Here is a 27,373-nt window from a genome sequence, read left to right on the forward strand (position 1 = left end):
CCACTTAAACAGTGGTTTTATCCATAACAGTTGGAATAATCAAAACTGCTCTTTCTTCCAGATCCCTTTTCATAACTCATCTCTACTATGAAATTTAGAGATACGATAGTTGTAGCTATATAGATAGGATTGGAATATTAAAATGTATTTATAATCTTCATTTAAACTTGTTCCACTGTTAAACTTTTGAGCTTTTTTTAGTTTCCATCTTTCTTTTGCAAACTTTTCATCATTGTGTTTCTTATCTCAGCTTGGGACAAGGGTCTTGCTTTCTGCTGATGTTTAACTGCTTGTAGTGCAAGGTGCTTGGTTAATTAATTATTAATCCTCTGCTTAATGCTGATACATATATATTTATATGTATGTATATTTTTTAAAAAAATAGAGAATTTCCATAAGATAGACTTTGTAATTAAGCCATTTCTAAAGCCAAATAATTGTCAAGTGATTTCTAAAGTTAGAGATGGATCTCTTAAAAAGGAAAAAAAAAAGGAAAACAAAAAATAAACCAACAGGTGTCAGCAAAGACCATGTAACAACACATTGGTTCAAATCACATCAACAGTATATGCTGCATTCATGGCAAATCTCTGTTGTCTTTCATTTAATTCTCTTGAAAGATCTTGAGATCCTAGTCGTGATCAGTCAGCTCGAAATCCAGAGTATTACAACTGTGTATTAAGGTTAAATTGAATCGCTTTCAGTAGAAAACACAAGAAATGACATAGAGATAACGTCAGTTCCATCTTAATGAATTGTTCTTCCACACTATAATCCAAGTGAAGTCTTTGTGGATTTTTAAAATGCCACTGATTTTGTTTCTCTGTGGTTTTTTTTTTTCCTTTTTTAGCTTGCTGAACTGAGGCTTTAGAAAGTTCATTCGGCTTTTAGGCTTTTTGTTCTAGAATGGTGATGGTGAGGGGTATCTTTTTGTTTGCTTGTCCCAATTCTTAGGTAAGTCTGTATCCAAGAGCAGTATGTTAAAAAGTTCGTTGCATCTCTCATTAGTACATATTGGCAGGTTTGTCACCTCAGGGTCAAAGGAAAGCTCATTCAACCAAGGCTATGGCAGCCACAGTAGCAAGCCTCAGGTTAGTCCCACCACTTGAGATTTGCTGCAGGGCAGTCAGTTGGAATTAATTTTGCATTTGTTTCACTGAACATTGTTGCTCTTACACTGCAATGAGGAAAACATTGTGGGTAGACTACTCTATGTCATAAGGATTGTTTCCCTCTTGTGCTTATTTTCTCTTTTTGCATTGAAGTGCCTATTACCAATGAGGAGACAAATCTTATAAAATAACAAAATCCATTACTCATAATGACATTGATAAGCTTCTAGTGGTTTATATGTGTTTATTTTTGAGATAAGTTACAAAGCTTCCAACCTCTGTACTCTGACTTGAAGTTCTTAGAAAATACTAGTAGTGCTGAGGAGTCTAATCTCTTATGCTGAGTAGAAATTACTTGAAAATAGTATCCTTTTTATGCTCATGGAAGTTCCATTTTTGAGAAACTTAGATTCAAGAGATTGTAACTTTTAATGTCAGGTCTGAATTAATAATTAAAATAATTTCAGAGGTCTGAGGAGCTGATAGTGAATCTCTTGGTGTACTGTAAGAAGTTAAGTCAAAGATACAACTTTACAAAAAGAAAGAATACAAAGGCAAATGAGGCTGATTTTGGTATGTCTGTGTGGATTTCTGAGGTGAACTGGTAATGTTCAGCTGTTAGACATTTTAAGTGCAGTTCTGTCACAGGATGGGAGTTGACAAATAATCCTAAAGTCACATTAGTTTTGCATCTCTAAAGAAAAGGAAACAAACCCTTGCATTTTTCTTCAAGTATAAGAAGTTATGTCTGAGTGACTTATTGCAGAGGGTAGACGTGGTCAGACTTCAGTAATTTCTAAACCAAAAATATCACTAATAATTTTAATTCTATTTTCTCCTCTTTTTTCTGTAATGTGTGTTCATGTAGGAGATTAAACTGAGGTTAAAATATAGTTATCTGAGAATGTTACTGGAGGAATAATAAACTACTAATGACACTAATAATGTATTAACCCTTTTATGATACGACTTAGGAAAACCCAAGAAGTCAGTCAAGAAGGAAAATGCCATTGTAGCTGTGTTTTATTAGCTAAAGTTCTGAAAAATCTGTCCACTCATAAAAACGTGCAGTGAAAATTATTGCCACTAGATTCTCTTACTCTCTCCACTCTCATTCACTTTGAGAACTGTCTAAAAATTAATGAAAAGTGATCTGACAGAGTGTTTAATGAGTATTTTTTCACAAGCTGGTCTCTTTGGAGGTAGAAGCCCCTATCCACTGAGTAAGTGTGTCATTGCCAACACATCTCACTCATGATGGGAAGTGGCCATTCTTAACTTTGAGGGAGTAGTTCTGTCTCTGTTCATATTTAATCCTTGGAGCAGTGAAAAGTGGTAGCAAGAGCAGTAATGGGGATGATGGCTTTCTGTTTGTGTTTTGAATATCTGTAAATGAGGAATATGATGTGGGAGATCTCAGATCCATCCAGCTGGATCTGGTCCACCAGAAGAATATATTTAATCCATAGTTTTGTCCATTTTCTTTTTTTTTTGCCAAAATCTGCTACAAGTGTGTAGGAGTAGGCAGTGGTGTGGACAACTTGAGTTAACAGCTCATCATTTCTCCAAGGTCTTGTAATCTGTCCTCTGTCATGGGAGTGGTTGTAATGTCAACTGATCTCATGTGCCTTATCCTTTGTCATGTCACATGTGCTTTATTCTTTATCATATGTTAACTGTACCCCAGCCGTTTGACAGGGTTGTTGGCATTTTGGTCATGAGGGATGCACATATGGGGAAAGAGGGGGACATGTGGCATTTGATTGTCTTCAAAGAGACTTTGTGGTTTGTGCTAGCCTGAGGGTTCCTCACATCTGTCGTGAATCCATGACTGTTGGTTGCACGGTAATGATTTCCAGTGACACCTGATAGATGCCAGGTTACAAGTGAAAGGCCACAAATGACCCAGAATGATGCCAATTTTTTAGTATATTTTTAGCTGAGAATTCACTCAAGAAAACATTTTGCAAGTTCAAGTAATTTACTTTGTCTTTTTTCTTATTTTTCCGTCTGCAGCAGGCTTGTTCTATTTGTATATGTAATCTTCTGGTGGGTACTTGGGTTGTAAAGCACAGCATAGCAGGGGAACTTGACGGGCAAGGCTCAGTGCACTTCACTGAGTCCCAGCATGGGTTTTGGTATGGTATGTACTCAAGCAACTCCTCTGGATTAAGATGTAGATGTTATTAATCAAGTCACTGAGTTGTGATCTGTTGTCTGTATACCTGGCAATCTCTGTTGTGGAAAAGTTCACTAGTGGGTCAGCTGCAATTTTGCTCTTCCTCATGTATGCTGTGCTGGTTTTTTGATGTTTTCAGAATGTGATACAAGGCTTTTTTCCATGTCTTACAGACTTAAAATGGAGGGGTTATTATTATAAACTGAGCTATTTTGGAATTGCCTCCTTGCTTTGTGGGATTTCTTTTTTCAGTATTCTTTTCCAGACTCTGTTTAAAGACCTCCACTACTTAGTGTATTGAAGTGCCTCTTTGGTATTTGTCTCCACTTATAATCGTATTTAGAATTCAATACCTTCATGGTCTTTGTAACTTTAAAGGTGTTGGTGTCACTGGCTCTTGGTCTTTAATTTCTATTTTCACGTAGATCTATGCAGGTTCCGATCTTTTGATCATGTAGCTTCAGGATGCTGTATTGCAAAGATTTCACAAATTAGGCTGCTAACAAAATTTTTCTATGCTTTTTGATTATTGAAAACAGTCCATAAGAAAGTCCTCTATATGAACAACACAGTCTTGAAAGAACACGTGTTGTAGGAAGCCAGGACCTTACCAATTAACATGTACTACACTTGTGTGTACCAGGTCTGTGTTTCCACCTGGAGTTTAAGTTTTGCTCTGCAGACTGTATGCAGCATTATAGTCTTGCTGTCATGGTGCAGAATATTTAGCAATGCAAGGGTAAAACAAAGGTCTGTTGTAAGATAAAGTGCTTTTCTCTGTTCTTTTTGCTGTCTGTCCAAGTCATTATGTTTAATTTTTCTGTGATTAAAAGAACCTGTTTTCTGGATCCATGTGAAGGATTACTGGTCACAACATACCTCTATCCCCCCAGTTATCCATTAGGCTATTGAACTTTGCAGATTACATATTTGAGACCACTAACACTTTGAAAAGGTATTTTTGGAGGTATTCTCTGTTATATCCAACATCAGTCAAGACTGACTTATTTTAAGCTCCTCAGAAGGGCAGTGGTGAGCACTAAGTTTGGTTCCACTCCTGAACCATGCGTATTAAGGCTCTCAACCTTGTGCACCATAGATGAAGGAAAACTAAAACAAAGAAATGGTAGCAGAGATTAGATACTTGTGCTTTTAATATACCCAGGATAACCTACTTGGTTTTACTGCTCAGGATGTGTTCTACTCAGCTGTGGTCCCTGCTCTCATCAGCTTGCCTTCATTATGGGAATTTTTTTAGTGCAACACAATTAAAATAGCTGTGATTTCATTTAGGGCAGAAGTTTCTCAGGCTTAGGGAAAGCAGAACTCAGGCTCCTCTGCTCAATGAGAGCAATTTAAAGTATAAGCAATGTAGTTTCCTACCAGAGAAGACTGCTTTGTTCTGGGAAGAAAGTTTTCTCTACCACACAATTTGAATGCAGCCTTTTTTGGGTGATTGAAATGTTAGGCTTTCCATGGCTGGAGAGGATTTCTCTCTTGCTATCAGAATAGGTCATGGGAGGCATGGAATTTTTAGGGATTTGTGTTTTGTTTTTTTTTTTCCTCCAGTTCTCCCAACAGTCAATAAGAACACCTTGATAGTTCTAAGTTCAGATATTTGTCTTATTTAGGATGTGTTTTCCTGATAGACAGCACTTAGGAGTGAATGAGGTGCAGGAATACTCTAATATGAGGTGGAAGTTTCCCGTATCTCATACAAGAATTACAGAACTGCCAGTTTCTTCTCCATTTATCAGGCAATTAATTTCATACACTGTGGGCAGGTCTTACTGTTGTTGTTTTTCCTTTCCCATCTTGGACACAGTGATGCCTGCTCTCCAGCCACTTGAATTACCATGCAGTATACTGCTTATATACAGTTTTGGCATGAGTTTCAAGAGCCTTAGAAAAAGTGCAAATATCCCAGGTTAGTATGACTAACGTGAGTAGGGCTCTCTAGTAAGTGTTACACTGAGAATGTCTGGATCTGAACAATTTGTTGCTTGATAGGTGAGATGATTTATTGGTGCAGGACTGAATTGATCAGCCTGTGTCACTATATACCTGCAGTGATGAGCAGCTGTGTGACTGATATAGTCCAGGAGAGTTTGTAGAGTGTAACCAGAACCACCTTCTCATGCAAGAAGTCGCAGGACACTTCACAACATTCTACAGTACTTTCTACAACAGTTTTCACATCTTAAGTATAGAACACCAGCATGCACAAGCTAATATTGCTACTTAGAGAAGCTGTGGCTATATAAATTGTATAGATTCAAAATATTAAGTCTAACTAGTTCTATATAAACAATATCAGTTTCCTTTTCTTTTTGCTACCTGTAGGAAAGATATTTTTATAATTAATTTTTTTTAATTACTCATCAGCCATAAAATCAGAATAAGTCATTAAAAGCATAAAAATCCAAAAGTAGTGTTGGATGTGTAGTATTTTCAGTACTTGCAGCCATATTCCTAGATAGGGCAGAATTTTGCTAGATTTTCCTAGGCAGGACAGGATTTTGTCAAGTTTTCCAGACACATCTCTGATAAATGCAGGAAATCTGGCCATTAGTGATGTTTTCAAATCTGGAAAATTTTGGACTTGGATGGCACTTCAAGAAATCTTGTGTATCACTTTCCATAATTTAAAACTGGTAGTATACCATGCTAGGATATCCCTAAACATGTGGATCTATTGCAAAAAAACCCTCAACCACTTCTGTAGCTACATACATATGTATATATATATACACACACTGGGGCAGTTTTAGGGGTTTTTTTGTTTGAGGGTTGTTTTTTATGGCATTTTTTCCTGAAATCTCTGGGCAGTGCAGGCCATCCAGGTGCTGGGCTGTCTGAGGATGATAATCTCAGACGTTGCTTGTGAGCCTCCAACCTCCTCTATCTTTCTTTATGTTTGTGTTTATTGAAAGCATTCATTAGGTTAAGTCTTCGCCACACCAGAGTGCTCTACTGATTCAACAGTCCCATTTTTAAGGCTGTATTGCTATTTATTATCTTAGAGTAGTGCATAAAGAGTCAGTTAGAATGAGACCCCCCTTGAGACAGCTGTGGAAAAAATGAGTAGAGGTTTATTTCTGCTCCGAAGACACACAGTCTAAATAAATGAGAAAGAATAGAAGAAATAGATACAAATAGCTGCAAAAAGGGTAGAATTTTACAAGTAGTGTGTAAAATATATTTTCTGCAGAGTAATTTTTTTCTTTTCCAAGTGTTATTTTAGTCATTTTGACAGTGTGTAGATGCCTGAATTGAGAGTTAAAAACAAAATTTCTATGTTGCAGGCCATATTATCATTATATTTACTTTAATGTCTGTACAACATTAGCATTTGAGACTGCAGGAACTTAACTGCTTTACTTGTTGGTGTTACACTGCAGTCAATTTCGGTGAACCATAAAAAGTTTGCCCCTGAAGGTAAAATAACACTGTATGCATGTTCCTAGCATACTGCTTTGGGGATAAACATGTCTTAAATCAACTCATCACTCGCAGCTGAATTCCTTCTCCAAATGCAGTTTCTGTGTAGATAATAATGTTCAGAAAGACTGATTTTCTGTAAGCCATAAAGGTTTTTGAACATAATTCTGTCAATAAATGTATTTGATCAGGATCACAAAGAATTCTTATAATCCTAATAAAGATTTGGGGTTTTAGTGAAAGGAGGGGAGGGGCATATACCAACATTTTTAATTATCTTTCATCAGCACCTCCAGTTTGTTCATATGTGTTCCAAACATTTGCATATTGTGTTTCCTCACATTTACATAATAAAAACTTTTGGACTTCATTGAAACTTTTTTCCATAATTGTGCATTTGGAAAATTAAATTTGAAGTTTATGATACTCTGGCTCCTACTTGCTTGGATCATAGTGTGTTGCTAAGATGCCATCACTTGAGACCTTTGTTACAGTGATGTTTCTGTTGGGGCTTAATATACTGTGGGTTCACATGGGTATAATTGTGGCCTTGAGGGGATGGACTAAAGAACACTGTCTGGGTTTGTACCCAGATATTCTTGGATTAATATTCTGAGACTTAGATCTTGTCCTGTCTGGAATTTAAATACAGTTCTCCAAGCTTTAAAGAGAAGGCAAGCATCATTTCAGCCTCTTAATGAGTTCTTTTTTTTAACCTCTCTAATTTGCCTTTTTTTTTCTTTTCAAACTCTTGTAGCCATTCAAATCCAGTCACTAGCTTCCAAACCATTTTTACAGGCTCAAATGGACGAAGTTCCAGTTTGTTCCTCAGTTTAATTCACAAGTTAATAATAGTTACAAAGTTTTTACATCTACATCTCCATTTTTCTTAGAATATGTAAGGACAAAAAAAAAAAATCCCTAGATAGTAGGCAAGGCTTTGAAATGTGAACAGTTTTGTTACATTTGAGATGGCAAGTCTTTTGTTGCAACTAGGTTGATTTTTGTGGGTTTTGTTGGTTTTTTTTTTTTTTGTTTTCTGGTGGGTTTTGTTTTGGTTTTGTGTTTTTGGTTTGGTTTGGTTTGGTTTTGTTTGGGTTTTTTTTTTTTTTTGGGGTGCTTTGTCTGGGCTTTTGTGTTGGGGTTTTTTGTTGGTTTTTTTTTTTTTTTGGGTTGCTTTGTCTGGGATTTTGTGTTGGGGTTTTTTGTTGGTTTTTTTTTTTTTTCCTTTGCTTGCTTTCTGAAATGATACCTTTTGTTTTGGGTGTGAAATTTCAATTTTATTCCTACATGGAGAAAAGAGATACAAGCTTGCCCCATAGTGGGGAATCTGTATGGGGTTTTCTTCTATTTAGGAACCTTTGACCCATACCTCCCCTGTTCAGTGAGCAGAAATGGCAAGGTAACTTAGCTGTGGCTGGCTACAGATCTGCTCTCCATGTAAATCATGAAGTGAACCTGGAGGGGAGAGAATTCCTGAAATCTGCTAGTAAAAAAAAGCTTTAAAAGTATATCTTTAGAAGGAGAGCCTTTCTTCTACTTCTGAGTATATATTAATTGGTTATAAACCTTGGTTTTGAGGTTATTATTCACCTGATTATGCGCACAGCAGTGCAAAATGGATTCATAGGTACAGTTACCATTCCATTGTACTGGAAAGAAGTCTTTCCTGTGTAACAGACAGAATTTTTTGTCTAAAGCTCTAAGTTCTATAATTAGTTATATAGTAAAGGATTCAGAAAAGTGGCAAAACATACACAAGTGCTTAGAAGTTTAACCAATTAGCCTTTAAATTGTCTGCCTGCGTATGTCATTATTGTAAGTGTTTCAGTATCTGGTGGCATTTATATTTTTTTCTTTTTTTCAGATCATTACTAAATACATTTATGAACTACTGCAGAAGGAATGCCACTTGAAGAAAGTAACTCTTCCAGTAAGTATAATTTATTTTTCCAAAGGCGTTGTTTTTTTGAATCTGTACCCGGCATAGCCTGTGATCCAATATTCATATAAAGACAAGGTGTGCTAGGGCTCTGTGCAGGGCATTGCCTTCAAATTTTGCACGTGTATGCATCTGGAGATGTGGTTCCACCTCACTTCTCATGTGTTTCATTTCTCCAACTGAGCCTTCCTTACCTTTCCAGATACCAGAATTTTCAAAATGTGGGGCTTTTAATAGGAGAGCCATAAGCTTTCTGAAAAGTATTTGTGGATATTTTGAGATGTCTACAGCTGGATGTACAGAACAGAAATGTCTTTGCAGGCAGAGGACTACACTCACATTGAGTATCAGTAAACTATTCCAAGTAATTTTTTAAAAAACACTTTTTCAGTAATTTGTAATATTTATGTAATTCAAAGTAGTTATGTTGCTTAGTGAAAATATTCGATCAACCCTTGGAAGAGGTGAAGTGCTCCCCCACATATCAGAGTGTTTATAAATACCTGTGATGTGATATGATGATGTTCAGGTATTTTTATATTCTATACTGGAGAGTGCAGGGGAGACTGGAGTGTGACAGCACTGTGTAAATTTTCCATCATTATGAAGGATTCCTATGCTCTTTGAAATCTTTTGAATTACTGTTGTTCTCCGCTGAGCCTTCCTAGTCAGTCAAGGAAAACCTGTTTAGGGTAAGGAAGGAAAAAGTCTTGCTTTAACAGTTCTGTAACATTTCACCATTCCCATTTCCATTCTCTGAGTGTTGCTTAGGGAATGTTTTGATGACCTGCCCAAACTACTAACAGTTTCCTAGAAGGGCTTTTTCAGTGTCTCCTGGTCATGGCAGAAGGAGCTGAGCTTTGAGGTTCACAGAGAAGTCGAAGGGCAAGCAGCAGCTCTCCTCCATACTCGCAGCCTGCTGGTTGCACCAGTGCCCAGAGAACCGAGACTGAGAAAGCATTTCCCCACTTCAGGTTGTTCTGTGTACACAGACATAGTATCAATTTCATCATGATGGTCTGCCTGGTGCAGTGCTAGCTGTGATCTCCAGCTTCTTTGCTAATTTTCTTTGCTGGTGAAGTTTTGGTTGAAGAATTACTTCCAGACAGATAATGCATCAAAAGACTTCTCAAGCCATGTCACACTTTGTCTGTGAAACCATGAAGCTGTCATTTATAAACTTCGAAGTGCCCAAATTTTAAGGCTATAGGACTTCCTTTGATGCCTAAAAAGGAATATTCATTTAAGTAATGCAGTGCTAAGGCTGATCAATTAGCTCCAAAACATGAAGATGAAGAAACTTGGGATGAATATTACAGCACCTCCATCACCTATGTCACACTTGCGGTGATTCTTCTGCCTGGCTCTAAGGTTTGGGTTTCTTGGCTCGGAAGAGGAATGGTCCTGGCTAGCTCCCACTTTTGGATTAATCTCTGTTTACTCGTACTTAGAAATTGTGTAGTGAGCATGAATACAGTTGTTCAGTAATACATTTAAGCTATTCTCAAATGTATGACTTCCAACTTCTGTGAAATGTCATAATTTAATTGCATTTTGGAGCAAAGTAAGAACTCACAGAATATGCAGATTTCTAATTGTGAGCATTGTGGAAAAATTCACGCAAGGTATGAGCACCGTTCTTCAGGAATGGCTGTTATGTGTAGCGAGCCCTCACCACAGTCAAAAATAGGTTATGAAGGCACATACAGAAATGAAAAATTGATACTATGTATGTAGAAGCTGAAAAATTAAAGCTGTGTGAAAGCTAGGTTTAAATCACCAGTGACAGACCCCCAAGTAACAACACAAAACCCTCTAGTTTAGACTAGTAAAGGAGACTAATAAAAGTAATAAGACAACTTCTAGGGTGAGAATAGAAGGTATATAATAATATAAATGTTGGCAAGTTACATATAAAATCACAGTAAGATCACAAAAAACAAATTTGAGCAGCTTGTTAGAGTTGTAAAGGCTAATAATAAAAGAGAACTGATAAGGCAAATAGATGAACTGCAGTTAAAATGAACACCCAGGTCAAATAAGAAAAACTAATATCATAATTTTCAATATTAATTGTCCAATTTCCACATGCTTTTTTTTTTTTTTTTAACAGGCTATAATTCTGAGCAACTGTCTGAAATTTGTCATACCAATGGAGGAGACCTTGGGAGAAGTTAATATATTGTACTATAGACAAATTCCAGGATGAGATTTTTTTAAAATGTAGGGTTCTATAAGAAGTCAAACAGGAAGCTGCAGAACAGCCAATTTGTATGTAACTTACTGCTGAAATCAGTTAGTAATAACAATAATGTATTGGGGGAAATGAGTACAAGTTTATTTTTAAAAAAAACCTACCAGAATTCATTGCAGGAGTCAGAGATCACATGAAGAAGAAAAATCTTGTCAGTAAAAGAGTACATGTATTTCCAATGAACTGTCAACAAACTTAACAAATGCTTTTAAGAAGGAAGTCCCCTTTAGAGTTAATTGGTTAAAAGGGGAGAAAGGTGTTAGTATTCTACAGATGAAATAATCTGTTACCAGCAAAATGCTATTAAGGCCTGAGATAGTTGTAAACAAAAGAAGAAAAGTAATTAATACAAATTTTTCTTGTTTTCTTCTAAAATTATTTGGGATAGTTAAACCTAAAGTTGATTATGATGAGTTGGGGAATTATTTCTTGATGCTGAATAACTGGATGATTAAATGACAGGAGATTCAATTCTGGTAAATATAAAATTATGGGGAAGATAACTCACTCTGTAAAGACAACAGTGGCCTCTACATGAGGTATTACAACTCAGGAAAGAGCTTGGAGTGATTGTGAGTAGTTCTCTGAGAACATCAGTGAGTGCTCAATGGCAGTCAAAAACCCTCAAAGCAAATAGGATATTAGGAATTATGAGGTATCGAGAACAAAACAGAAAAACATCGTCATTCCACTCATTATGTGGGCCTTCATGTTAAACACTGCATGAAGTCTGGATACCATATCAAAAAGGATATGAAGAATTTTAAAAAAAATACAGAGGAGGGTTGCAAGGATGATCACAGGCATGAAATGCTTTTCAGACAAAGAAAGATTAAACAAAGGTTCTTCAGCTTGGAAAATAGATGACTGAGGAAGGAATATGACAAATCTATAAAATCATGAAAGGTGAAGAGAAGATGAATAGGGAATGGGTTTTTGCTTTTTTCATAATAGAGAACCTAAGGGGCATCAAGTTTAAATTATCTGGCAGGAGATCTCTACTGGAAGAGACAGTATTATTTCATATATGTCCCAATTATATTGTGGAACTCATTGCCACAGAGTACTATCAAGGAGAGAGGTATAAATGCATACAAAAAACCCATTTGACGATATTAAGGTGGGATAGGTGCCTTGAACTATTGTACATGCCTGCCCAGTTATGTAAACTCTGGCTTGCAAGGTTCCAAAGTTACTGGCTGTCAAAACCAGGCAAGAATCATTCTATAACGCTGTTTTGTTACTGCTTCCCTATGCAATCGGACCCTACACCTTCAACTGACCAAGATGGCTTATATATATGTAAATATATATATATATGTAAAGCATTTTTAGATGGATATTTTAGGGATGAATACAAAAACTTTTTTTCTTTTAACCTAGTCACAGGTGATCAGAAAGTTGGTGTTTTGGCTTTCCTTTTTCTGTCAGCTGGTAATGAAGTTGGCAGTGCAGTGATTTTTGAATATTTGAAATGTGTTTCGGGACTGTGTTAGGTGAGGTGTTCTTTAGTTCAGCATGATTTTAGTAGGGAATGGAAATGATGTGCTTCGAACGTTTAGCATGATGGCGTTTCACGTTCTCTCATCTTCCTTAATTTCAACCTTGTGTGTAAAGTCCAACTTGCTGACTTCGTTTTGCTTTCTTAGGTGGCCGCTTCAGTTTTGGATACGAAAATTCATTAATTTCTTTTCAGATATGAAAATAAGATCAGTTGGCGGATCAGGAGAGCTTGCCAATTAATTTATTATGCCAGCATCTTTGACTGAACAGTTCTGAACATTTTTTTCTTACACAGGGAGGCCAAGATCCACGTTGCATTATTGTTACTGTAAAGCACTATACTTCTAATAATGTTCAACATACACTACTGGACTTGAAATTTTTGATGAAGAGTCTCATATTCAGGGAGAGGCCATTCAGTTACTACTTTCAAAGTTTCATTTTGGCTCCATTGAAGATTATGTTAGGAATAAAAAGAAGACTGTAATTTTTTTAGCCAGATGTAGTATTTATATTTCTCTAGTTTTAGTGGCATAATCAGTGATTGATCTTTGCTCTTCTTTAGCTGTTGAGGACAAATAGAGTGTGCCTCTGAATTAACTGCTTCTTTAACAGCTTCTGGGGAAGCTTGAGATGGAAGTTTAAATAATTAGTAACATGTTGTAGTGCTTTAAACCTAGCTGGAAATTAAGCACCATGCAGCCGCTTGCTCGAACCCCCTTTTACCTTCCCCAGCACCAGTGGAATGGGGAGGAGAATCCAAGTAAAACTTGTTAGCTGAGATAAAAAGAGTTTTATCTCATAACCTAAAATGAAGTAAATTAGAGTGATAATGATAAATGATAATAGTAAGACAAAAAACAAGTGATGTGCGATGCAATTGCTCACCACTCACTGACAGATGCTAGACCCCCGATTCCTGAACCCAGATCAGCCATGCTTCTGGGTAACTCCCCCCAGTTTATATCCTGGTCATGATGTTCTGGGGTGTGGAATATTCCTTTGGTCACTTCAGGTCGCCTGTCCCAGCCATGCTCCCTCTGAGTTTATTTTGCCTACCTTCTCACTGGTGGAGCATGAGACAAGGAAACGGAAGTCCTTGACTTCGGTTAAACACAACTTAGCAAAACCCCAAGATATCAGTGTGTTATCAACACCATTCTTGTTCTGAAGCCAAAACACAGCACTCAGCTACTGAGAAGAAATTAACTCTGTCCTGGCTGAAACCAGAACACATGTTTAATTGACAATGGCACTTAAATGCCTCACTTTGCAGAATCTTCTAAGTTATCAATGCTTTCCTCTTTCACTTCAATAGGTTAAAGTTCATCCAGGAACTATTTTTCTTTGAGCAACAATGGTCTGTAATGTTCCTTTTGCCAGTTTTGTTACCTAAGTAAAGTTAATATTTGTTCGTAAAATTTCCACCAATTTTTGGTTTGTTAAGTTAGTTGTGGTAATAGTCAAATGTTGATTAGCTGCCTGTGATATTGATCAGCGGTTCTCAGTTTTACATTTTTGATTAAAAAATTCTAAATTAGGATTTTCAGTATTGTGAAGACTGTAACCTAAGTGAGTTAGTGAGGTTTATGTTGAAACATATAAAAGAAGACTTTTCATCTTGGGACGCAAATGAGCAATTTTCTCTCTCCCCCAGCTACTTACAATTCTCACAATGTTTTTTGAGTCTTTTCAGTTTCAATTCCACTTATTTGCCACGTTCTTTCCTCCAATTATACCTGTTTTCACTTTGTAGGCTTGAGGCTCATAATTGTTGTCATGTTTCTTAACTGAAATAAGTAAAATATTTAGTAAGAAAAATAATAAGAAAAATACTAGTGGATTTTTTTCCCCTTTTTAACATTTAATTTTAAACCTAAAAACCTCCAATACACCAAATAAAAAATTCCTGGAACCTAGTCAGATGTCATACATCTTGGGTTAGTAATGGCTAATTGTTGATGTGGTAGCAAGGATGTCAATAAGAATAGATTTCAAGTGTAGTTTGATTTTAACTACATTTAATATATTGATAGCAGCTGTGCAAAATACTAACTAGTGTGCTGCTGAAATACTTTATAGACTGATACTACTGTATTAGGTGATAACTCATTAGAGACAGATGTCATATGGAAAAAAGAAATTTACTGTTTGAAAACCTTAAGAATGTCATAATAGCTAGAGAGATCTCACCATAGCTGTCTACATTCATAAACTTTACAGAATTACTGTGCATTGGGAAAAAAATCCAAGAAAAAGAAAACTAACCAGTAGTTTTAAACAGTAAATTATCATTGTAATTTAGATCTGTTTGACATGCCTAGCTACAGATTACTGGAAGATTGTTCTCACCTGTGAACAGCAATGTTGAATCAAATTGTTAAATTAAACATGTTAAAAAATTTAAAATGTTAAAAATGTTAAAAAAAAAAAATCTTCCTGTATTTATTCAGTTTAGATTTACGTGATCAGAAATCAGTGTCCTTGAGTCCAGAAGAAAAAGTGGCTAATAAATGCATATTATTTTATGTGGCCTCAGTGTGTCCAGCATTAAATGTATTCTACATTGATCTGTCAGTAAAGTAAGGTTGTGTATAGGAGTGACCTTTATGTGCATTCTTTAGTGAAATCTGGATCTAATAAATTACTACTGTTTGAAGGTGAGTTAGCTTGCAAAAAGTCTCCAAATGTGTTTAATTTTGGGAAAAGAATCAAAATAATTTTTTTTATGATCTTGGTAGATATTTTAGTTGTTTAAAATTAACTTCTTTGCAGAAGTGTGAGCTAGTTATATCTTCTAGTGCATATGATTACTAAATGCTAGTATTTCCTATATACTACACAAAGTTTTAGTTTATAAGTGCTAAAAGCTACAGCTCAGTTACACATTAATCTGAAATGAAAATTCATAACTTTTTTTTCTTAATTATAGTGTTGTAAATATTCAGTTTATGGGTAGAAGTCAGTTATACCTTGCCAAGTACTATCTGGGATTCAGTGTTGGCTGACTTTTTACCTAATCTGTTTTACCTTTTAAGGTGTCAATACTGCTACTTCAGAAGCAGCAGCATGATCTGAGTGTAGCCACAGTCTTTTCAGTAGAACATACTCTTTACGATATTTTCTATTTTTGCACAAAGTGTGAGAGAAAATGAGTACATTTGCTGGTGCATGAGATGTTACTTTATTTTAGAGCAGGGGAATATGGTCTTCAGTACTATGGCAAATGCTGAAGAAAGACATGACTATTCTTTCACGTACAAATTTGTTTTGTTCAAGTAGCCTCACTGACTTAATTCAAAAAAATATTTGATAGGAACACTTAAAAAGTCTGAAGATGCATGCAGATTTAATTTTTCCTATGGTAAGGGTAGCTAAGAATACATACCCATATATGAGAAAAAACTAATATAATCCAAACAGCCAGTTCCTTTTTTCTCAACATGGATATTATAACCTGATCTGTTTTTCTTCACTGTTGCAGAGCATGTTCCTAGTAGCTGGACAGTTAGGCCATGGGCGTGGAGGGGTGTGGAGTATAGTAGAAGGGGGAGATTTGCCTGTTTTGTTCTTTCTTTTCTATGTATTCATATAGTAGAAAGAGAAGAACGAGTAGACATGTATATTTGTTTTGCCCTCATGGTATTTACACCAGGACAGTTCTTTTGTCTTGAGGTAGGCTTGCTAAACCAAGTGTAAAACCTTTAGTGTGTATTGAACAAAAAGTACTGCTTTACTCTCTTAAAGACAAAATGTGGTATTAGGTTGCAATTTACTGAGTATCAAAGCTAACTGTTGGTCTCCTCCTACACCAAAGTATCTGAGCATTGACCCTAGTGCAGGAGGACTTTTAATGAAGCTATTATTTAGACCCAAATTGGATTTCTATATTTTATTAGACCTATCCTATTAAATTTGTAACAGACAAATTTACAGTACTGTTTCCTACATGGCTTATTGAGTATTTATGTTGAGGTGGTTGATTTGGAACTTTCCAGGATTTTTTTCTTGCATTATGTAAGAATTTTATTGTTGCTTCAGGCATATCAGAGGTGAGAAATTATTTGCTTCCCCCCCACTCGCTATCTCTGATTGCTCATTTATGGACTTTTTCTTTCCTGTAAATTTCTATGAACAACTGATGTTTCAAAGCTTAAGACCTCTCTTACTCCTTTTCTTAATTTTAAATGCACCTTGGATTGCTGTTCTAAAATGTGGTATGTTTATATGTTTCAAAGTTATGTTGCATATTTTGCTTTATTTTTATTTAGTACTGGGCACAAATGCATTGAAATAGTTGTTAAATGGTGAATGCTTTTATATAAATTTGGTAGATAACTTTAAAGCTACAGGTTTTCTTTCAAAGAATTTTATGGATGCATTAAAATGTATGTTGTCGGTAACTGCAGGTTGATGCAACTGAGACTGAACCAAAGAGCTTTATCTTTATGAGTGAAGATGCATTAATAAATCCTGACAAGCTGTTGGTCCTAATTCATGGTAATGGTGTTGTCAGAGCTGGTCAGTGGGCTAGGAGACTCATAATTAATGAAGATCTGGACAGTGGGACGCAGATACCGTATATAAAGAGAGCTATTGAGGTAAGTGAAAGTGCATGGATGCAAGGTTGTGTGCGCTATGGATGTGCACCTGTGTGCCAGTGTATGAAGAGCTGTGAACCTGTGATGTTTTAATTTTTTAATCTGTGTTCTGTATTTTACTGAGTGATCATTTTATTTGTCATGGGAATACTTGTTTGGTTTTATTGGAACTTTTTTCTAGTGGAACCAGGTTCCTGTCTTGCAGTAAAAAAAAATTTAGTTGCTTGTTGTGTTGGGACTGCCCTGTAGTTTAATACAGCAGATAGTATGACAAGAGCCATTAGCAGGTGATTAAATGCAGTAGAAAACACTACAGAAATTTGGTACAATTTGGATTGTTTCATTTTATATATCATTAAATTTGTACATATTATTGCTCAATGATGGTGTAATCTAATGGTAACATGAGCTTTCATGATAACAGCAATCTTTTTTACTAGGCTTGTACTGAATTTATTAGAGGCACAGTCGTTTTCAGATTTGTACTAAATACTGATTCATTCTGATTATTTGACAGTAGAAGACATTCACATTTTGTTGACACTGTTTTGTTACATCTGTTTGAGAGACAGTGGACAGTTGGTGTTTTGTTTTTGTCATTGGAACTTTGCAGGTGTAATTCATCCTGTGCATCCTGCTACCTAAATGAAACTTCACGTAGTAAACATTAGAAGAGCCTATTCAAGACACTTTATTTCTATTGTATTTGCCAAGTTAATGTTCTATGCTAAATATCAGTGTTGCTACTGTTACTGTTTCATATTTCGCTAGACAATTTTTACAGCTGTCTTAAAAGTATTCAGGATAAAAAATGGCACTTTTTTATTTCAATAAAGCAAAGAAAGAAAACATATAAAAACATTAGGCTGTTAAGTTATTTTTGGTTTGTTTTACCCACTATCAAAGCACCAGACTACACTACGTGAGAAAAGGAAAACTAGCCCTGTGAAAGTGAGGCTTATCTTTTTCTAATATTAAGTTTTTTATTCATTTTAAGTCAAGATTCAGAGACAGAACAAAAAGTACTTCAGGATTACTGAGTGCAATACAGGTGTATGGTAGGTCCAGTATGGGACCTTTAGTGCAGGTTCCAAAACCTTTCCCAAGACACCCAAATAGCTGTAGCTACTTCAGTTTTTGTAGCAGTGCTTACGTGCTCGCATTTTTGTTCTTTCCTAGAGATGCTGCTGTCTTGGGTAACATGAGAGACCAAGTATTTCAAACTGGGGTACTAACCCTAATTTAACAGATAATTTTTAAGGGTGTATTTCTAGCAGAGGAGAGTTATATTTCTTTTTGCTGTTCCATTATTTTTATTTATTTTGTGCAATGATTTGTGCCCATATGACAGAGATCAGGCCTCTCTTTTCTCAAATGGTTGTAATACTTAAAACCATATTATTTTTCTCTGCATTTTGAGTGCTTCTTAAAAAACACAAAAAAGTCCCAACTGTTGGATGAGAAAATATTTTTACAAAAATGTAATCATTAGATAACATTGGTATATCAAACTTTGTGGGTTTTGAGCTTTTTCCTAATATGGTTTTTAAATTTGTAGTTCTCTTTAGTTCAGTAATTCCAGCTACTGTAAAACCCACTGTCCCTTTTTGTGCGTCTTAAAATTCTGATATATGTACTACATGTTTAGGACACATATTATTTTACAGTGATTTTGTTATGCAAAATGAAGAAAGATTGTATTCAATTGTGTTAAATTCAGTTATGTCATTAAATGTGCTGCTATTTTTTTGTATCCTGTAATCACTGTAGTGGGAATAAGTTGTGTATCTGGTTAGGTAAGGCAATATTTTATGGAAGTTGGACACCACTGAAAGTATTTAGAATCATTAGGTTATGACTAAAAAGAGAATACATATAGGTACATGCTGATATCATGTCAGCTTCAGGTACAGATTATAAAAATTACATTTCTGAATGCAGGAAATTATGGTAGACTGAGTGTAAGGATTCCATATAACAAAAATAATAGTAAAAATTATATCCTTTTCTGGGTTTTCTGGTGTTCAGTCCTCTAGTTGATTTAGGCACTTCTGTCTCTTACGAAATGAAAATAACTAGCTTAGATGATAAATAGCTTGAATGAAAATTGTGCTAACTCCTTGTACAACATTATTTGAAGTAAGGAATTGTTTTCTTAGATCTTTCTGTGTTTCTTCTAAGGAGAGGTCTTGTTCTTGAATGAAACCAGCAGACCTTATCAAAGCATCAGTGCTGATGACAAGAGAACATAGATTTTTTTCCTAATAGACTTACATGAATTTGAAGTGGATAATGATATGTAGGATTTGAAAATTCCAGTGATCTGTTGTGACTTTGCAGCACATGCAGACACTGCAGCCAGCTTAAAACATTTGCTGAAGATTAGGTTTTAATATAAAAAATAAAAATTAAAAATTGCAAAAGCAGTGCTTTAATGTCTTCTGTACAGGAACTAATTCAGAAATACCTGCTTTTCTTAGAAAAAACTCAGACAAGCAAAAAACCACCCACTAAGTAGACCAAAACCCACAACTTTTTCTCTGCTGCTTTTCTCTATGCTTCTCTTCTCCGTTCATTTCTTGGAAAAACTGAAAACAGTTGCATCCCTGCAACAGCTGGGGTTATCAGTGAGCAGCGGATTGAGCAGGATGAACTGATACTTCTAAACAGGAAGTTAAGGGAAGAGTAGAAACTATTACTCTCTGATACAACATTTTTGAGGAAAACAGAATTAAGAAACCCTACTTTTCAAGCATGTATGGAACAAAAGAGCAATGTACAGGCTTAAAATTCTGTATTTTAAAATTCTAGTCTTATGGGGCTGCTGCACATTTTAAAGAGAAGATTCAAAGAGAAATATCCTGGTGAGAATTCAAGTAGCTAGAAATGCGTTTTTCTTTTCATCTGTGCAATTCCTGTTGGTAATGGTTGTCCTTCCATGTTTTATATCAAGCCCTGTTGTGCAGATTAGATCTTTTGTGTAAGAGGTGTTCTGAGTAGGTGGTAAGGGTTTATGTGAAGAGGTAACATTATTGTGTTAACTTGAAAAGTCAAACTTGGTAGTGTAAAAGAGATGTTAAAATATGAACAAAGAGAACAAATAAGCAACTAGATAGAGAACAGATTGTAGGAAAAGAAGGAGGGAGAAAATTGTACACAATGTGAAAAACACATGTAAATACATAAAAATGTGGTAGGACAAAACCTATTTTAGAAAAACAAGTATGGAAAAGACAAATCTGCTAATAAAGCAGTAAGAATGTAACAAAAGCTAAATTAAATACTTATTAATAAAGATGTTTAAAACAAAAGAAGCTGGCAATGTGCTGTAAATACAGTACAAAAATATTGCATAGATTTGTTGTCTCATTAAAATAGAAATTTTCTGTTGAAACTTTCTCTAGTGGGAAACACTGATTTTTGACAGAAGCAGTTATCTGATGCATGAGAGACTGAAGTTCAAGTCCCTCCCCTGGGAATGAAGGGCTGTTCCATTTATAATGAGAATTCTGGTCTGAAGATACTCCACTTTTTATAAAAAAGTAAATGTAAATGATATAAATACATGTAGATTAGAAGAGTGATTTTAATCTGTCTCTTCTGTGTTTTGCCTAAATGGCTTGTCTAGGTTGGTCCAGTCAGGCTCTTCTCAGATCAGTTGTTATTTAGCCATGTAGTAGTGCCAGGAAAAGGTGATGAGAGACAGAGGTAAATTCTTTGATTTAGTGATGAGGACATATACTTGGGATGTCAAGAATTAAATATTTATGTTCCTGGTTTCGTCGTGGTTGTTGAGGGCTCCAATGTTCACTGTGTTAGAGAAGGAGAGGCTGCAGTTGTACTTAGGGAGGAAATTTGTTCATTGGGGAAACAGAATGTTTCCTTGGTTGGACATTGTGAAGAATTTTGGAGTAATGCTGTTTTTGATTCTTCTAGGAATAAAGAGGATATTAGTTTACTGCACAAGTACAGGAAGGCCATTGGATGTTTTCTTTGTCTTTGGAAATTCAGTGCATTTGTTGCCTAAGGTAGCTGTGGTCCCAGGGATGCTAGTAAAATTCAACCACAGCAACTGTTGCTTATTAATTAAAAAAAATAATAATTAAAAACAACCGAACAATTGTTGCCTGATTTCAAATTCAGATCTTAAGATATCTTAGATACTTGTATTATTATTTAATGGAGAATTTATATTTGACATATACCCAGAAAATAGGTTCTTTGAAGAACCTGGACAAGTTTTTCAGAAGAAATAGAGCAGGACCTAAAAATCTGACTTTCCATGAACAAACAATAAACCGAAGGTTTGCGTGAGATGGGTATTAGCTGTGGAAATGTTTCTTTAATAACGGATAAAACAGGGTTTTCAGCTTCAGTTGTCTGTTGTATTCATCTTAGTCTTCATTTTTTTCACAATCTCTGTTCTCTTCGGTCATAATATTGGATTTATTCACTTATATTAATGTCATTCATTTGAACAAGACTGTCAGGTTGGCAATATTTACTAAGAATTGGTGAGGGTTATTACTTTTGTCAGCATGCAGTAAGATGTCATTAGTTTTGTAAGGCAGTTGAATGGAACAACAAAACATTCAGTGTAACAGCAGTAAATTTTCCCATATAACTTTTATGTGATTTAGTAGTCTTAGTGGTTAGTAACTAGTATGATAACACATACTATTTTGTATTTTGTATTCTGTATTTTCTCTTTCCACTTCGTAAAAATCAGTCAGTTTCAATAATGGATATTTACATATTGTTGCCCAGAAATTATGTTTAAATTACACTAACAAAAATTCTTGCTAAAAAACATTAAAATCTCACTTTTAAGTATAGAATATTTTGTTAGACAAACATCCTTTTTGTTTTGGTCTTACGGTTTATACAAGCTTAGCATAGTATCAGTAATATGGGCAAGTAACACTTTCTGGAAAAAAAAGCAGCTGACATTTCACTGCAATTACAGTTCTGCCACAGAATACTAATATTCATGTGCCTTTTATGTCTTTTAAGTATATTGTTGCAGAAGGATGTTAAAATACCTCATTTATTTATTACTGGTCAGTTACAGTGCCAGAGCAATCTTAATCTTATTTGGGTTTTCTAATGTATTATTGAACTGTCGACTTTCACTAAAATGGGCAATAATTTGCTGTATTGTTTTATTTCAAATGCTACTTTTCTGACTGGTATATGTACTCGGCTTATTCATTCTGTTAGACCATAGAACTAGCATTGCCTGTTAAGTCCTTTTTAGCAGAGAAGACTTGTGTTTAGAACTCCTGCTTTTATGGGAATTATACTAAGAAAACTTAGGGGTGTTTGGATGATCTTTTGAGATCTTTCCAAAAACATAAACACAAATGACAATGTATAACTAAATAATGAGTCACGTATAATTGGCTTAAAATCCACCATACCCTGGAAAGAAAATTCTTTCAAAAACATGTCATTAGGGATTAATAATCTCTCAAATGCTAGTCACCAAGCAGATAGAAGGAAAATTTGCATAGTGAAAGCAATATTAATTGATCACAAAATACATAGTAATACATGATCAGCTGTATAGGAGTTAAAATATTAAGTCAGAAATTCAAGAAAAGGTTAAAAGCTTAGACTAATACTGAGCTGACAGGGTATATAAACCCACATCAGCCCCCATGCGAACAGAGGAAAACAATGAGATGACAGCTCTACTGTTTGGAGAGGGGTTGCTAACGACAGCTTATTCCTTTATGATTTCAACTCTTGACAGAAGACAGGTCTGCTTGTTGCATCATGGCAGATGTATCATTACCTTCTGGCCCTGTCATGACTGAACTGGAAAAAAAAAATCCACTTGCAATTCTAAAACTCTCTTTGGAATTTAGTGCGTCCTTTCCAAGATGCATGTTACCATTGTTGTATTAATTGTGTGTATTACATTCTTTACATTTTTTTGTGCTACATAATTTGATAATATAGAGCTATTTAGAGTTTGCTTTGTCTTCCTTTATTCTGCTTGTTGTTGTGTTTTAGAGTCCAGTAGCACCTTGTGTTATTTTACTAGTACTTTGTCACTGACCTAAGAAAATCACTGTTCAAGATAAAGATATTTGGATAAATGTGGCTTAAAATATCTTTTCCTCCATTCATACTTTTTCAGCCATTTTTAAATTGGCTAAGTGTTAGGTTAAGGACACTTGAACATTTAAAAATGAACATTTAAATAGTCACCATCATTTTAAGAAAAAAGTTTAATATGAGTTTAAATGGCCTTTTTCATCATATGCATATTAGGATTCTTCCTTTCCAGGAAGAATCCATACCAGGACCCTTCCCCCCCGTTCAACTTGTTGGGTACCCAGCAGTGACTCTGGAGACTTAAAAAAGAGTGAGAAGGGGTGTGGATTTTTGAAAGTATGTCAAAAGCCTTGGGGTTTGGGTATGATCAGAATTTCAATAGAGGTTGAGATGAGCTTAAATGCATAGAAGGGGAACATAAAAATCTTGTTTAATTTCTGTCATGTTGTTCTTTTTTTAGTCACTCTGATGTCTTTTTCAAATCTGCTTTTCTCTCAAGCTTTGTGGTACTATATTCAAGATCTGGGCTTTTTCCTCTTTGTATTTCGTTTTAACTGCTGATCCCTTTTCTGTGGTGCTTCTGCCTTTAATATCAGCTGAAGCGGTCTGAATTGCTGAATCAAAGCCGTTTTGGGAGAGAGACAGTGTTTAAGATTGTGCAGGGTGAGATTCTCTGGGTAGAAGGTAACACTTCCTGCAGTTATAATCAATGCACTTGACACTTTCAAAGGCAGGAGAAGCCATGACTTGCTCAGGGGTTAAACTTTTTAAATAACTTCCCTTGGGAAAAATGCCATCAATAAAATGGAATAATTAGTTGAAGATTCTTGAGTAGCCTAGGTTTGAAAAGAAAAGATTAGAGATAGGTCAGGTTTGCACTTCTACTGTATTTTCCCTCCCTTTTGTTTTTAAAACTATGAGCTTTTGTTTAAATGTGTGCAGTATTACAAAATCAATCTGCTTCAAAAGTAATGTCATCTATCAGACAGTGCATTAATTTTGTAGTCTTATTGTCTGCGTATTCTAATAACTGTAAGAATGGAGATTAAATTCTATACAAAAATACAACTTCAGATTTGCTAGCTTTCTCATTTCCTACCCACACATTGATTCTGCAAATAGTCATTTTAGCTAACAGAACACATTTGCAACCTCAAACCTTAATAAATAAGCCTTAATTGTAATATACATTCACTAATTATAAAATTTAGGTCTAAATAGCATTATATGGACATTCTGTATATATGATCATTTCTTTCTACAAAGATGAAGAGGTTTACACTGAAATTAAATTCATCTCGCTTTGCAATAATTGTTTGATAATGTCAGGTTTTATGAGAAATTTATTGAGGCTTTAATGACTTTTTTTTCGTATAATCATTTTTATTGAAGCAGCTATTTTGAAAGGCAAAGCCTGAGTAAAAATGGTGCTTTCATACATAGTGTAGTATATGCCTACTGTACAAAATATCAATAAATAATGCATGAATGTCTTTAGAATAAAAGGTTCTTACCATTCATTAATTATTTACTTATCTGAACTTTTTATTTTTCCTAAGGGAAATAAAATCACAGTACCGTGCAACAGTAACTAAACAAGATTTTAGCAAATACATAACCAATGTTTTACAGAAGTACAACATTGTATTTTCTAATAAGCCACATTGGAATGGGATCTGTACCACCGGAATAGTTTTTCTGGTAGAGATTATTCTTCATACAGATTTGTTACAAAACTTTAGCAAGAACGTATAGACTAGTCTCAAGTCCAGAACTGTACTAGTATTTCTTTGTGGTTTTGGGCATCTGCCTGTGGCAAGTTGGCTGTGGAACTGTGGCTTTTTAATTGTTCTGCAATTGCAGTGGGGCTTTTTCTGTTGCTGTACAGTGTTGCAGTGGGGATACTGCAACACGCATATATCAAACCAGGAGTCCCGTGGAAAGGAAATATATACGGACAGACAGATTCTTGATAGCTGTTTCAGAGATGTTTATTTCCCCAGCCGCATGGCCGGAGCTCTGCCCAGGAACTGTTCCAGTCACGGGACCAAGGGTCCTTCTGCCCGCGCAGGGAACACAAACCAACCAATGGGAACGAGGCTGAGCAGGGGCAGGGAAACCCCGTGTCTGTGCCCTCAGGGCCCCTCTGCCAGGGCTACACGGCGGGGGAGGGACCCCAACAGTACAGATTTTCAGTTTATTGTTTATTTTAAATTCATGATACATGTGTCATTTGAAAGATTGATGGGTAAATACATACTAGTATGGTTGTACTTGGAAATGCAGTAATTATTTGTGGCTTTTTTTTTTTTTTCGTCCCCAGCCACTTTGTTAGGATCTTGTTTAAAAGAAAATAAAGTTGTAATCCAGTGTTGTTTTTATTTAGAGAATCTGGGTCTGTGGAAGTGTCATAGCTTCATGGTTATTTATCTCTGAGTGAAGTACATACAAGTAAGATCTAGCTTTAGCTGATTTGCTAAAGCAGATGTGTCTCTCATTTCAGTGTGGGAACATCCAGTAAAGTTGTGGTAGGGGCACTAGTAGTTCACAGGGTGGTATGATTTAGGATGAAAAGTTTGCTAGGCTTCACTTTCATGTGTAATAAACTATGCTTACAAGTGTGCTTTATCTCATCATGGAATAGAGATTTTCAAGTGTATTTCATATGGTTTTCTGGCAACATTTTCTGTTCTGGTGATTTTGTCAATGATAGTGCGAATAGTGACTTTTGAGAGTGTCACCATGCTAAACTAAATCATAGAATCATTAAGATTGAAGAAGACTTCCAAGATTATTGAGTCCAACTGTTTACCCAGTACTGCCAAGTCTACCATATTCCCACATGTCACATCTACGCATCTTTTAAATGGCTTCAGGAATGGCGACACCACCACTGTCCTCTGAAGCCTGTGCCAGGGCTTGACAACCCTTTTTGTGAAGAAATTTTTTGCCATATCCAATCTAAACTGTCCCTGGCATAACTTGAGGCCATTTCCTCTCATCTGATCCCTCTTTACCTAGGAGAAGTACCCACCTGGCTACAGCCTCCTTTCAGGGAGTTGTAGAGAGTGACAAGGTCTCCCATGAGCTTCCTTTTCTCCACTCTAAACACTCCAAACTCCCTCAGCTGTTCATCAGATTTGTGCTCCAGATACTTCTTCAGCTCTGTTGCCCTTGTCTGGACGTGCTCCAGCACACCAACATTTTTGAAGCATAATTTTAGGAGGAATTATCTTTACTGATTAAGATTTCTGTCCTATAATATGGGATGACCTATTAATTGTTCGTTAGTTGGTGTATTAATCTTGAGACATTAGCTTCATTTTACTTTTTGAAAACATCAGTGGCCAGTACTTTTGTTCTCATTCAGGAAAACATTAGCTCAGGAATGAAAAATACTATTGCAATTTTTTTATGTCTTTTAAAGAAGCTAACTCACTATCATTTAAAAATGTTTAATACTTATTTAAAAATACTAAAATTGTATTTTGAGTTATTTATTATATGTATACATGGCTAAACTATCACCTAGATAACCTTAATGCACTATAATGTCTAAGTTGTATTCTTTATAATAGATATCATAGAAACTGTATTAGATGTGTGTCAGTATGAGTATGGTATATGTGTGTGTTTAATATTACATTAAATTGCCAATACTCTGTTGAGCTTTCAAATGAATCAGTACTTAAAAGACGTAACAATTCAATGGTGAGATAAACACTTTCTTATTGATATCATGAAATGCATATTTGAATTAAATTATCCTTTATTTACTATGCATTGAGCTAGAAATACTAACTTTAATGCACAGGAATTCAAATAAAAAATTGATATGCTTTCTGCTTAACTAGTTTAGTACTGTTCTAATAATGCACATTGCTGCTTCAGGTAATAAGAAAATAGATTTGACAAAGACTTTGTTATGCAAATTAGCATTGGATTGTAACCATTTGAAAATACAAAGATCTTTGGAATGATACATGTCCCTTTTGATCAAAAACTTTTAAAAGTTTAATAATTCTGTTAAAACAAACTAAAACTGTGAGTAATTGTCTTTTTTTCCCCTGAAATGAACAAATTATAACATCAAAAAACCTGAGAGTGAGGTATGTAGTAGGTCATTTACTGCTGCAGGCATTTTCTCTCCCTTCAGGATGTGCTTGTTTAGTTTCTCTCAATTTGTGCCTGTGGCACTCTGTGGTGAAATTCAGACATGTTCTTCCCCTTCAAGGAATCTCTAGGGTGGTAGATAACTTATACAAAATTAATAAATGG

General features: G+C 35.4%; 1 protein-coding gene across 5 annotated transcripts in view; it reads left to right on the forward strand.

Moving 5' to 3' along the window:
- Positions 1–27,373, forward strand: part of FAM172A (family with sequence similarity 172 member A) — a 259,925-nt gene that overhangs the window by 44,844 nt on the left and 187,708 nt on the right. For all 5 annotated transcript variants that reach the window (XM_017735441.1, XM_017735439.1, XM_017735440.1 and 2 more), the window contains 2 exons: positions 8,600–8,665; positions 16,841–17,032. In XM_017735441.1, the coding sequence (XP_017590930.1) occupies positions 8,600–8,665; positions 16,841–17,032 (258 nt within the window). The remainder of the gene's footprint in view (positions 1–8,599; positions 8,666–16,840; positions 17,033–27,373) is intronic.

Source organism: Corvus brachyrhynchos, unplaced genomic scaffold (assembly GCF_000691975.1).
Source record: "Corvus brachyrhynchos isolate BGI_N302 unplaced genomic scaffold, ASM69197v1 scaffold22, whole genome shotgun sequence".
Taxonomy (NCBI): Eukaryota; Metazoa; Chordata; class Aves; order Passeriformes; family Corvidae; genus Corvus; species Corvus brachyrhynchos.